Source organism: Marmota flaviventris, chromosome 6 (genome assembly GCF_047511675.1).
Source record: "Marmota flaviventris isolate mMarFla1 chromosome 6, mMarFla1.hap1, whole genome shotgun sequence".
Taxonomy (NCBI): Eukaryota; Metazoa; Chordata; class Mammalia; order Rodentia; family Sciuridae; genus Marmota; species Marmota flaviventris.
This window is the reverse complement of record NC_092503.1, coordinates 142,537,570-142,550,047: the sequence shown is the minus strand read 5'-3', so window position 1 is coordinate 142,550,047 and position 12,478 is coordinate 142,537,570. Positions and strand designations below refer to the sequence as shown.

General features: G+C 41.9%; 1 protein-coding gene across 1 annotated transcript in view; it reads left to right on the top strand.

Annotated features, from left to right (window-relative positions):
* Positions 1-10,781: 10,781 nt before the first annotated feature.
* The window catches only part of Bloc1s5 (biogenesis of lysosomal organelles complex 1 subunit 5), a 34,608-nt gene continuing 32,911 nt past the window's right edge, over positions 10,782-12,478 (top strand). Inside the window, exon 1 of the mRNA XM_027948265.2 lies at positions 10,782-10,920. Within this exon, the coding sequence (XP_027804066.2) occupies positions 10,806-10,920 (115 nt within the window). The 5' untranslated portion in view covers positions 10,782-10,805. The remainder of the gene's footprint in view (positions 10,921-12,478) is intronic.

Here is a 12,478-nt window from a genome sequence, read left to right as displayed (position 1 = left end):
AGAGCAGGTACTTAAGAAAATGTACAGCGCTTCAGTCGAGTCCTTTTTTTTTTTATCAGATTCTAACTGTATGATTTTAAGCAAAGCAGTGAACCTTATTTCTTAGTCTGTAAAAGTAAACATGTAAAAATGAATATAACTGTAACTTAGGCAGTTGAAAAGGTTACTGTACAGAAAAAAAAACAAGATAGAGCCCATGGCTATTAGGAAATGTTAGTTTCCTTTCTTATCTTCAGGCAGATGGGGATTTTTTTGTTTATAAGGAAATGAGGACTTGTAGGAACCCCCCATTTTTGCCCTTCATGTCCCCAAGTCAAGAGAACTAACAAGCCAAGTGTATGAGTATCTTACAGTAGATCAAGACAGTTTTACAGGGTTGAATTGAATGAATCATGATTCATTGCCCTTGGGAGCATTTTTAATGTTAGAAATTGGCCTTTAATTTAGAGACTGGAGACTTGGTGTTTGCATGTTCAGAGACTAGAGGGGCTCTAGCTCATCAAGTTACAAAGGGCACTGTCGGCGCAGGCTAGTCGATGTACCTTAGGTGCCAACCATCACACTACCTGGATGTTTCACTGCTACAAATGACCCTTCCTCTGGCATTTCACTCTTGTCCCCCTGGAGAGCAGGAGGAATGAAGGAGGACAATAGGGTTGGCACAAGAAGGGCCACCCAGCCTTCCTGCAACCATTGTGCCCTCTTCCCTCTTTAAGCTGTGAGTCTTAGCCCTCTGAATCTTTCCACCTGCTACTCGGTTCTTTCTTAAAGGGTACAACATAGATGTAGCAGATGTCCTGCTATGTGCTAGGACTTCCCACCAGTAACTTGGGTCCTAGAGGATGAGGGGATGGCAGGAAGATAATGACCTGGCTGGCTCCCGTGGCTGAGAGCTGGATGATGCTGTCAGTGTCCCCGTGGAAACTCCCCATGTTCTGGTGGGATTGCAACTGTGCATCATGGTCATTTCTGTCTGATGGGGCAGAGCACTAATGGATATTCACCGAATAGCCTCTTTAGTATTCAATCCTCTTCCCTTGCAGATCCATCCCTCAAAACAGTGACTGGCACCCACGATAGGTGCTCAGTATTCGTCTAGGTCCATTTGAGCTGACCAGAAAAGTATAAATTACAATTAGGCTACAGCTGTATATAGCAGGAAAACCAAGTAACATCAGAGAGGATTGTTTTTATCTCATGTGAAGGTGGGAGATGGTCTGTAGTTGGTGTAAGCACCCAGCTCCTGTCTCTGCTCAGTACTCAACAGGCAGTTTCCATCCTTAAATTCAACTTAAGATCCAATATTGATATCAGAGCTGTAGATGTCAAGTCTGGTTAAGATCCAAAGGGGGAAAAAGAAAGGCCAAAGGCTCTTCTGCCAGTTCAGTCAGTCCACTAAAGGACCTTTCCTGGGAGCCTTGTTCATCTGTATCCATTGACACTGAAAATAGAGAAATGCCACTAATAGTTCTTTAGTGGGGACATTGCCACCCAGAATAAAAACTCATCTGTCAGTGAGGAAGAAGGAAAAAAGGGCATTAGAGAGGCAACTAGCTACCTCCATCATGGTGAGTAGTGCTTATATACAAAAAAAAAAAAAAAAACCTTCTGAATGCCAAATGGTCAATTTTAAAAGAACCTTGTAAATTGGATCACCGATGTACTATATAACTTTTCACTGAACACAATTGAACTCTCATAATTCAGAAGCTAGATTCCAGATCCTGCGATATGCAAAGTTGTCATTATGAGGATCTGTTGATGCCTTTTTTGTTTTTAAGTACCAGAAATTGAACCCAGGGCTGCTTAACCACTGAGCCACACCTCCAGCCATTTTTATTTTTTATTTTGAGACAAGGTCTCACTAAGTTGCACTGTGTCTCGCTAAGTTACTGAGTCTGGTCTCGAACTTGGTGATCCTTCTGCCTCAGCCTCCCAAGTTGTTGTGATTATAGGCACGTACAACCGCGCCTGGCTGTGCACTTTAGTAAATGTTGTGCTATGAGAATTATAGCTCATTAAAACATTTTGCGCGGTAGGGGCAGGGAGTGTCAAACATACTACCCTCTCCGTATATCAATTTTGAGACACTGGATAATTAACTACCCATGAAATTCCTCATGAAATGAGTAAAAGATGACTGATATTTCAGTTGCATGGGAATTATAAAAATCACCTAGCCTGGTGTTTACCACACAGAAAATCATCAGTGAAAGACAGATTGTAAAATCATAACCTAACCTACAATTTTATTAAAGCCAAACTCTTTGGTCTTTTTATTTGCCATCCCTGAAATGCCACCCTGCTGAACAGTGAGCTCCTCTCAGGGCATGTGATGGCAGAGAATGTTCTCATTTTAGTAAAACATGAATTCATATTACTTGCCACTTCAAAAATCTGACCCTCATTCTTTCAAGCATTTGGGGGAAAAAAGGTCCATTTTTCTTATTTTGCTTGTAAAAGATCTGTAAGATTCATCTAAAAGAGAATGTCCTCATCTGCATGCTTTTCCTTCTGAAAATGCTCCTTTCCAACCATTTTCTTTCTGTAATTCTCGGAAGCTTACAGCACTGGCCATTCAACGACTGCCTCTGAATTTATTGAGCACCTACTATGTACTAGACATTCTGCTAGGCCTGGAGATAACACAATTAGATCCTCGCCCTCATGGGGTTTATAATCCAATGATCTGTGAACAAATTCCTGAGGCAGGGTACATGAAGCTTTCTCTGGGAGGCTGCCAGCTTCCAGCTTCTTTGAAAGTGAATAAATAAATATAATTGGATGTCACTTACCAGTGTCTTCTGTGTTCTGGGCTCTGTACTAGCCACTTCATATTAGCCTTATCTCATGTTAATTTTGGTGCTAGGAGAACAGAGACTAACTCTCGTAGAGGGCAGAAACCTCCAAATTGACCTCCGTTAGGGGCTGAAATGAAATTGTATGACTTTAGGGTTGGAAGACCTCCTGTCACCATACTGTTCACTGGTCTTGATTTGACTGCCTTGAATTAGTTACATGTCCCAGTTCCACATGCACATTTCAGGAACATTAAAAATTCCAAATAGGGATCATTCTTCAGCTGAGGATCCATACATTTATTCATTAGTAAAGAGTAAATACTAACTTTAAAAGATAGAAATAATGGATCTGGAAGCAATAATAAAAAGCCATTTGTCTCTAGGCTCAGTTCTACCCAAAGCATCCAAGATATCCTGAAGTATTTTGTGAGGTTTGTGACTATAAATCTCAGTGACTGCTGTCCCAATATGGGTGACATAATTTCAAGAAAATCATTCATGCTTGATGTGACTTCCCAGTTAAACACCTCTTCCCCATCCAGTATAACAAGAAGATCATTTCACTCAAGTTTTTAACAGATAACAGTAGTTTCCAATTATCTGCAGGGGAATATGCACTAAGACCCCCAGTCAATTCCTGAAATGACAAATAGTACCAAACCCTGTGTACTAATTTTTTTCTCTGCATACACACCTATGTTAAAAGCTTAATTGTAAGTTAAGCACAGTAAGAAATTAACCATTAACTAATAAATAGACTAGTTCAAACAGTCTGATGATACTACGCAGGTGAATCTGGCAACCAAAAGAGCTACTAAGTGGCTGGTGGGCAGGTAGCATATAAAGCATGTCTATGCTGGACGATAGGATGATTCATGTTCAGGGCAAGATTTTATCATGCTACTCAGAACTTGCACAATTTAACTCACGAATTGTTTATTTCTGGAATTTTCTATTTAATGGTAACTACAGTTGACTGTACACAACTAAAGCATTGGAAAGTAAAACCTTGGATTGGAGGAGGAATACCGTATGTGGGAATTCTCATTTTTACTCCCTGTTAAACACTGGTCTTCCAATGACTTCATTTATACCCACAATCATGGTTCACCAAGGTCATTAACAGGTACCTCAGGTTTCTCCCAGGGACAAAGGCAGAGATAGCGGTAGAATGAATGGACAAGATTGCCCACTGCCAGCACATCGACCTCTGTGTCCCTCACAACTATATCTAATTCATAAGAGCCCTGCTGAAAGTCTGTCCAGAATAGCTTCAAGATATGTTGATAAAAATTTCAGCAGATATATTGTTAAGAAAGAATAGGACTCCATTATACTTAGGTCCAGGTACATCACACCCAAAGATAAAATACACAACGATTTGACAGGTAGTCAAATGAGAATGATTGTGAACTATAGCTTTTTCATTTGTATTTTTTCCCTAACATTTGACTTCATTCCTTATAAGAAAATAAAAAAAGTCCGATGTTACATGAACTTTAATATTAATCTAGCTTTGGCAGAGATGTGGTGGTTTAATGGATTAGAGCATTTAGCTTTTTACCCCAGAGAGCAATATTTCTTCTTTCTCCCCATAATTAGATAATCTGCTGCTACCCATTACCAGGGCACTAAATTTCAAATTCTCCATACACCTGAGCAGGCTGCTACATATCTGGCCATCTTAATTTTAGTCTTGATTTATTGAAGCTGAATTACATTCCTAACTCTTCCTGGAGCGCTGGGTGAATTTTTATTGCAAAAGCAATGGGGAGAAAGTTACCATCATATATCTCTCTTGCTGGGCAGAGCTTTTAGATACACAAGGGGCTCCATATCCCACGGTTCCATGTCTTGTATGCTGGATTTATAACACCGAGAGGCCCAGCTCTAGGGTTACATACAGGCATATCGGAGATGAGATGGGGAATTTGATTTTGCAATAATGATTACTTGTTACGAAGCCCACATTCCTGCAGGCTCTGCCTTTATTCCCAACACTGCTGGTGAATAAAACTAATTCCAACTGCTACCTAATCTAGCAAAACTCATCTTTCACATACAGGAGAGAGGCTAAAAGAGGGTAAGATGGGAAGTCAGGAGAATTTGAGATGTTGCCCATTTTGCTATTAGGTTCCTAGGACCTCTGTTTACATTATCACGATTCCTTTAGAATCTTTTAATTCTCTAAACTTTTGCTTCTTTGTTGGGGGGAATGAGAGCTTTGCATCTTTTCCAGACCGGTGAGTTAATTTGGTGGCTCTCTCGTGCTATCTCTTCCACTTCAATGAGGCCTGGTCCCTAGGGCTCGCCAATTGTATTATGGATCCTGCAGATTTGGCCTGCCGTTCCTGCTGAGTGTCATCTGTCCTCACGGTCTTGCTGTGGATAATTTTTGCCCTCCCTCACATCATCTGCTTGAGAAATTTGTGCCTGGCAGGCCTGTCTGTCCAAGTTAAGCTTGAGATACTGTAGCCATACAACTAATTTGACAAGGCATAGCTCTAAACAATAAGGCCGCAGGCTTGCTTTGACCAAAACGAAAAACTTTCCAACCACCTGATTACAGATTCCAAAGCTCCTCTGGGGTCGTCCGTGGACTAGTCTGTTTGCATAATATAAGTTATCCCTTCTCCACTGCCCCATTTCTTACTCGCCTTCTGTATCACATACATACCTTGTCTTAAAGGTCCTTAGGGATTTTTAATTTTCAGGCTGGCCTCATCAGATTTCCAGTTCCTGACTTTTCCTGATTGGACTTGAGCCATTTCCCTCAGGTAAATGAACTCCACACAGCAGCCCCACTTACGCAAGGAGGATATGTTCTAAGACTTTCAGTGGATGCCTGAAACCCCATATAGTAGTTATATTAATCAACTTTTTGTTACTGTAATAAAATACCTGAGATAATCAACTTAAAAAGAGGAAAGGTTTATTTTGGCTCAGAATTTTGAAGGTTCGGTACATAGTCCAGCAGACCATTCTTTTCAGGCCTGTGGTGAGGCAGCGTATCATGGTGAGGAACATGCAGTGGAGCAAGCTGTTCACCTTATAGCAAAAGGATGAAAGAGACCAGCATCCCACAATCCCCTTCGAGGGCACACCACTGTGACCTAAGACCTCCCACTGGGCCCCACCTCTTATAGAGTCTGTCACCTCCAGTAGCACCACTCTGGAGAACTAGCTTATGGGCCTTTGGGGACATTCCAGGTCCAAACTATGGCAGTACCAAACCCTACATAGACTGTTTTTTCCTACACATTTATACCTACAGTATAGTTTAATTTATAAAGTAGGCCAAGTAAGAGATTACCAATAACTGATAATAAAATATGACTATACTGTAATGAAAAATGTTTAGAAGTTAAGATGTGGTTATTTCTGGAATTTCCCATTTACTATTTTCAGAGGCAGTCAACCTCAGGTTACCGAGATAGTGGTGAGCCAAACTGGATAAGGGGGATGACTGTGCTCAACCGTCATTACCAGATGTCTAGGGAGTAGGCAACATCCTGCATGCAAGCAATGGGTCTCAGCCTTTAGCATGCATGGCGATCACCTGCGGCTTCTTCAAACAGGTTTCTGGCCTCTGATTTAAATTTCTGATTCAGGAATGTTGGGGTGGGACCTGATATTTTGCATTTCTAACAAATTCCCAGGTGATTCTAATGTGATATCCACACTATGAGAACACCTGTGCTGCACCTATTAGAGCTCAGGACACGGTGGACTTGGGAGCTGGCTGCCTGCATCCAAGGATCATGCTTTTTGCACAGCTGAATCATTCCACCTGCCAATGGGGTGGCGCTTGTCACTGGAGCAGTTTGTCTTCGGTAGCTCTAGCAGGAAGGCACTGAAGGTGTTTTCCAAATGATGTCTTCACTAGAAGCATCTCTGGGGGAATAGCAGGATTTGGTAGAGGAAGACCACTGATGCTAATTCACAGTGCACTGCTCCACACCAAAGGGATGTTGGTGCCCAGTGTGTCACATGACTTCCTAAACTTCAGGGAATTCATATGCAGTGATAGATAGCATCTTACCCCAAGAGACCCTCTCATCTTTTCCCCTCCCTTGCCTTCATCAGTTTTTGCATTTTCAATTTTCTAACCCTCTTCCAAAATAGGTTAGGAAAAAAGGAGATTAAAAAGTGATGCCAATAGAAAATGTCCCAGGAACATATGCATGACAGTGAACGAAACCAGCGAAGATTTTTATTTCTCCCATGACGGTGGGCCAGGTTGCTTCCTTCCTCTCTCATGCAGCCTGTGTGTGTGTGTGTGTGTGTGTGTGTGTGTGTGTGTGGTCTCAACTAACAGGACTTCTCCATGCCGTAGCATCACTTCCTGTGCTTCTCCACGGGAGGAAAGCTATCAACTGGCACAGACATTTTCCCACTGTGTTCTGTTGGTCAAAGCAAGCGACAAGGCCAGTTCAGATTCAAGGGGAGGCAACATGAGCCCTGTCTCTTGACAGAGCAAGCAGCATGTTTCCTGTGTGCGGGGAGGGGAGGAACCACTATGATCATCTTTGGAGATTTTACCACTGTCCTTGACCTGCTGTTTCCTCATCTGAGAATGGCCCTCCTTACCAGTCAATGGGTTCTTCATCTGGGAATTCAACCAACCAGGATTGAAAGTATCTTTTAACATTATGACTGACATGTTCCATGTAGGTAGGCCTATGATGGTTGTATTGGAACATATGAAGACTTTTTCCCTTGTTGCTATTCCCTAAACTATACAGAATAACAATTTTTTTTAAATATGTATTTTTTAGTTGTAGGTGAACACAAAACCTTTATTTTATTTTTTTATGTGGTGCTGAGGATTGAACCCAGTGCCTCACACATGCCAGGCGAGCACTCTACCTCTGAGCCCCAGCCCCAGCCCGTAACAATTATTTATATAGTGTTTTCATCATGTTGGGTATATAAGTCATCTGTAGGTGATTTAAAGTCTATGCAGAGAATATGCATAGCTTCTATAAAAAATTAACTTTTATATAAGGGACTTACCGATTTGGGTTTCAGAGGGAGTTCTGAAATTGATCCTCCTCAAACTCTCTATGAGGTTAATGAGAGGATTAGGAGATATATAGCATATGATATGTGATAGCATTTTATACATTTCTAAGTGCTAAGCAAGTAGAAGATATTTTAGTGGTGGGTGATAACGGTTGATTAGAATTGGAGCAGCAATTCACAATAGCTAAGCTAAGGAACCAACCCTAGGTGCCCTTCAACAGATGAATGGATAAAGAAAATGTGGTACATATACCCAATGGAATATTACTCGTCTCTAAAGAAGAATGAAATTATGGTATTTGCCAGTAAATGAATGGAACTGGAGACTATCATGCTAAGTGAAATAAGCCAATCCCCAAAAACCAAAGGCAGAATGTTCTCTCTGATATTCGGATGCTGGTTCACAATAAGTGGGGGTTGGGGGGAATAGAAGTTCACTGGATTAGACAAAGGGGAATGAAGGGAAGGAAGGAGATGGAAATAGGAAAGACAGTAAAATAAATCAAACATAACTTTCCTATGTTCATATATGAACTCAAGACCAGTGAGACTCCACATCAGTACAACCACAAATGCTGAGAGCCACGGCTGAGTCTGTATGGCCCCTGGCATTTTGCCAACAGTATTGATTGACAGGCGCCTCTGCCTGTCAGCCTCTGCCACAACTTTTGAGTTCTCGCACTATTTTGGAGTTCTCGTGGGGATTTCCGGGGATTCCCCGAGAGTTCCCATTGGTTGGGGAAGTGCAGGAGGAGGGATTTCCGGGAGAGATAGTTCCGGCTGGGGGTTCCTGGACAAGCCTCGTGTTGCGTTCGGGAGGATTCCCCTGGAGCTGTGTGAAGTGTTTTTCTGCAGTTTAAAAATAAAGTTTGTTCCTGCTTCAGTGGCTGGTGATTTGTGCCCAGCCAGACTGCGGCACACAAGAATGGAAGTTATACTCCATATGTGTATATATGTCAAAATACATTCTACTGTCATGTATAACTAAAAAGAAAAAAAAAATTAAAAAGAATTAAAGCAGAATATCTAGCACTTTAAGAGCGGGCAGAGGAGGTTACTGTAGGTAAAAATATTTGGGGGTTATTTACTATGTTCCAGGAATTCTACTAACTGCTTTAAAGGTATTATCATCTTTAATCATCACAACAACCTGACAAGGTAAATATTTTGTTGCCATTTTACAGAAAGTAACTGCAGCTATGTGGTGAGCTAGAGTTTGAACCAAATTCTGGTTGATTCTCAAGTCTTAAACTAATGCAGCCAGAATTTCTTTTATCACTTATAACACAATCAATTGGCAAACTTTGGAGATGAAATCTGCATTTTTTAAAAACATCCACAGTAACATAGGAGGAGCATCCATCCTTACTGTGCAATTGTGAGCCTTCTCAGGTTTTTCAGTAGTTCAAAGACACTAAGAAGACAGGCTTAGAAGTCATTTAGATTTATAGGAACAGCTGAGTGGGATGGCCCATGCCTGTAATCCCTGCAGCGCAGAGGCTGAGGCAGGAGGATCCCAAGTTCAAAAGCCAGCCTCAGCAACTTAGCAAGACACTTAGCAACTCAGTGAGACCCTGTTTCTAAATAAGAATTAGAAAGGGCTGGGGATGTGGCTCAGTGGTTAAGCACACCTGAGTTCAATTCCTGGTACCAAAAACAAGAAAAAGAAAAGAAAAATATTTACATGAACAGGAAAAAAAAAAAAAAAAGCTTGACTAAGGAAAGTGCTTAAGTGTGGAGAATACCAAATGACGTTAAAAAGAATTACGCTCTTTAGAGATTGATAATAAAGGTAAGGAAATGAAAGTAAGAACTGAATGTTTAAGTCAGACCCAATTATTTCCAATTAACTAAGTTAAGATTTTGTTGATTAATTCATCTGCTTTGTATTTTTTCTGTTTGGGCTTATTGTGTCTTCTGCTAGGAAACCCCAAGTTCCTTCTTCACCTGCCCATCCCACCCCATCCCTGATGCCTACCGCTAAGGCCTGGGAACCAAGCTTTGCCTCCTCTGGGAATTTTTCTGACCCCTCACCCCAGGTATCCTGCATGTATGCCGCACTTTCCTCCATCCTATCAGTTATTCACAAGGCCTTTATTGTAAAATGTTGGGTTATATTTCCTTCTTCAGCACTAGACTGTGAGACCTTTTAAGTTCAGGACTATTTAGGCAGATGGTAGAAAGAAACAGGGAGAGCAGAGATGATTCTTAGAACCACTGGATAACATGGGAGGTAAAGAAACTCCTGGGAAGTTGCACGTGGTTCTTGGGAAAGCATGAAGACTTTTTAAAAAGACAAGATGGACGTTGTGGAGTTTATCAAATGGCAAAAGACAGGCACATGGCAATCCTGTGGTTTTCTCTTCACTACATCAATTCAAAGAAGCCTTGCAAACCAGTCCCTTCCATAATTATATATATTTTATCTTACTCCATTTAAAAAAAAAATGGTTGCAATTTTGTAAATACAAAAGCCAGAGAATTTTTTTCACATGGGCATAAGTGAGTCTGACAAGGAACTTGTGCAAGTCTCTTAACCTCTAACCCTGTTACTTCGTTTGTTATAAATTGTAGGGGTTTCCCCGAATGCCTACCAAATGTGACAGCGCATGCCAAAATGTTTTCTAAAAATTGGTGGTAGATAATAATATAGAAATATACTACTATTAGAATTAGGCCGTAAGTGCACACCACTGTCCCTGACACACAACGAGTCCCAGCGATTTCAGGGAGGGATAATAGAGTTTTCCGCTCAAACTTTCAGGCACCTTCTATTCCAGAAGCATATGCCCTAGTCCAACATGGCGGCACCCGGTACTGCCAGTACATCCCTAGCTACGCTTCCAGGTCCCTTTTTGGAACCGCCCACTGAGTAGACGCAACTCCGACGCCTTTTGATGACGAAAACACCTACGCGCTCTTCCTAAGCGGACCATATGGTTTTGCGCAGGCGCAGCGAAGTAGGCGGAGCCAGTCGGGATGAGTGGCGGAGGGACAGAAACCCTTGTGGGTTGTGAGGTCGCCCCCGGCGGCGGCGGCGGCAAGAAGAGGGACTCGCTGGGGACTGCGGGCTCAGCACACCTCATTATCAAGGGTACGCAGTGGGAGGGCTTTCGACCCTGGGACGGATCCCAAGGCAGCCCGCCTCCCAGACTGCGCCCTCTGACCCGGGCCGAGCCCAGCTCCCGGCGGGCGCGCGTGCGTTTGAGCGGGGCGGGCGGGAGTGAGCAGTGGTTGGTCGCCGCCTTTTCTCCCAGCCAGCCGCCTCCCCGAATCCAGCCAACCCACTTGCTCGTCCTTCCTCGCTTTCCTTCCAAAGCCCTTAGCCACCAGGCCTGCCTTCTGTCTCTTCCCCAAGCTCAGCAACCCAAAGAAGGGCAGCGTTATTGTGGAGAGTCTCACACCGACCTGTAACGCAGAGGGCACCGACCTGGGAGTTGGGAAGAGTTTGGGTTCCCAGGCAATCACTTAGGAGTTGTTTTAGGAGTCGGGTTATTCCCTTTACCGACCCTGTCTGCTCCTGGGTCATGCCAGGAGTAAATGACATACGAAAGCGTCCCGGGGAAGGGTTGCACAGGGCTTAGGGTCAAATGATATTTGTGTGCAATCAGTGAAATATGACTTTCAGTTGTTTTATGATGATAAAATAAAGAACGAATTTTATCATCCTCACAGTTTTAGAGTGTATAATTCAGTAACTTTACATTGTTGTGCTACCATCACCACTAGACATCCAGAGAACTCTTTTCACCTTGTAAAATTGAAACTTTGTATCTATTTAATAGTAACTTCCATTTCCCCCTCTCCTCTTCTCCAGCATCTGTCAACCACCATCCTACTACTTTCTGTCTGAATTTGTCTAACTCATATGAGTGGAATCATAAGGTATTTGTACATTTGTGACTGACTTTTTCACTTACAGATATCCTCATTGTTCATCCGTGTTGTAGCACGTATCATAATTTTTGTTTTAAGGCTGAATATTAGCCCTTTGTATGTATATACCATACTTTATGCATCTGTCTGAACGCTTGGGTAGCTTTCATCTTTGGTGATTGTGAGTAATACTGCTGTGAACATGAATGTACATGTCTTTTTGAGGCTCTGCTTTCAGTACTTTGAGATTTATATCCAAAAGTGGAATCGCTGGATCTTATGGTAATTCTATTGTCGATTTTTTGGCGAACTGACATACTGTGTTCCATGTGTTTTACCTTTTCACCAGCACAAGGCTTCTGATTTCTTCATGTCTTCACCAACACTCGTTACTCTATCTTTGGTAGTAGACGCCTGATAGGTGTAAGATGGTATTTCATTAGGGTTTTGGTTTGCATTTCCGTAATATTTAGTGATCATAGGCATGTTTTCATGTGCTTGTTTGCCATTTATGTATCTTCTTTAGAGAGATGTCTATTCAAGTCCTTTGCTCATTTTTAATTAAGTTAGTTTCATTATTGTTATTGAGTTGTAGTTCTTTATGTATTCTGGATCTTAACTCCCTTGAAAAGCAGTTTGCAGATATTTTGTCCCATATTGTCAGTTGTTCTTCATTTTGTTGATTGTGTCTACTTTGATGTATAGTACAGAAGTTTTTAAACTTTGAGGTAGTGCTTTTTTTATTTGTATTTATTTATTTATTTTTGGTACTAGGG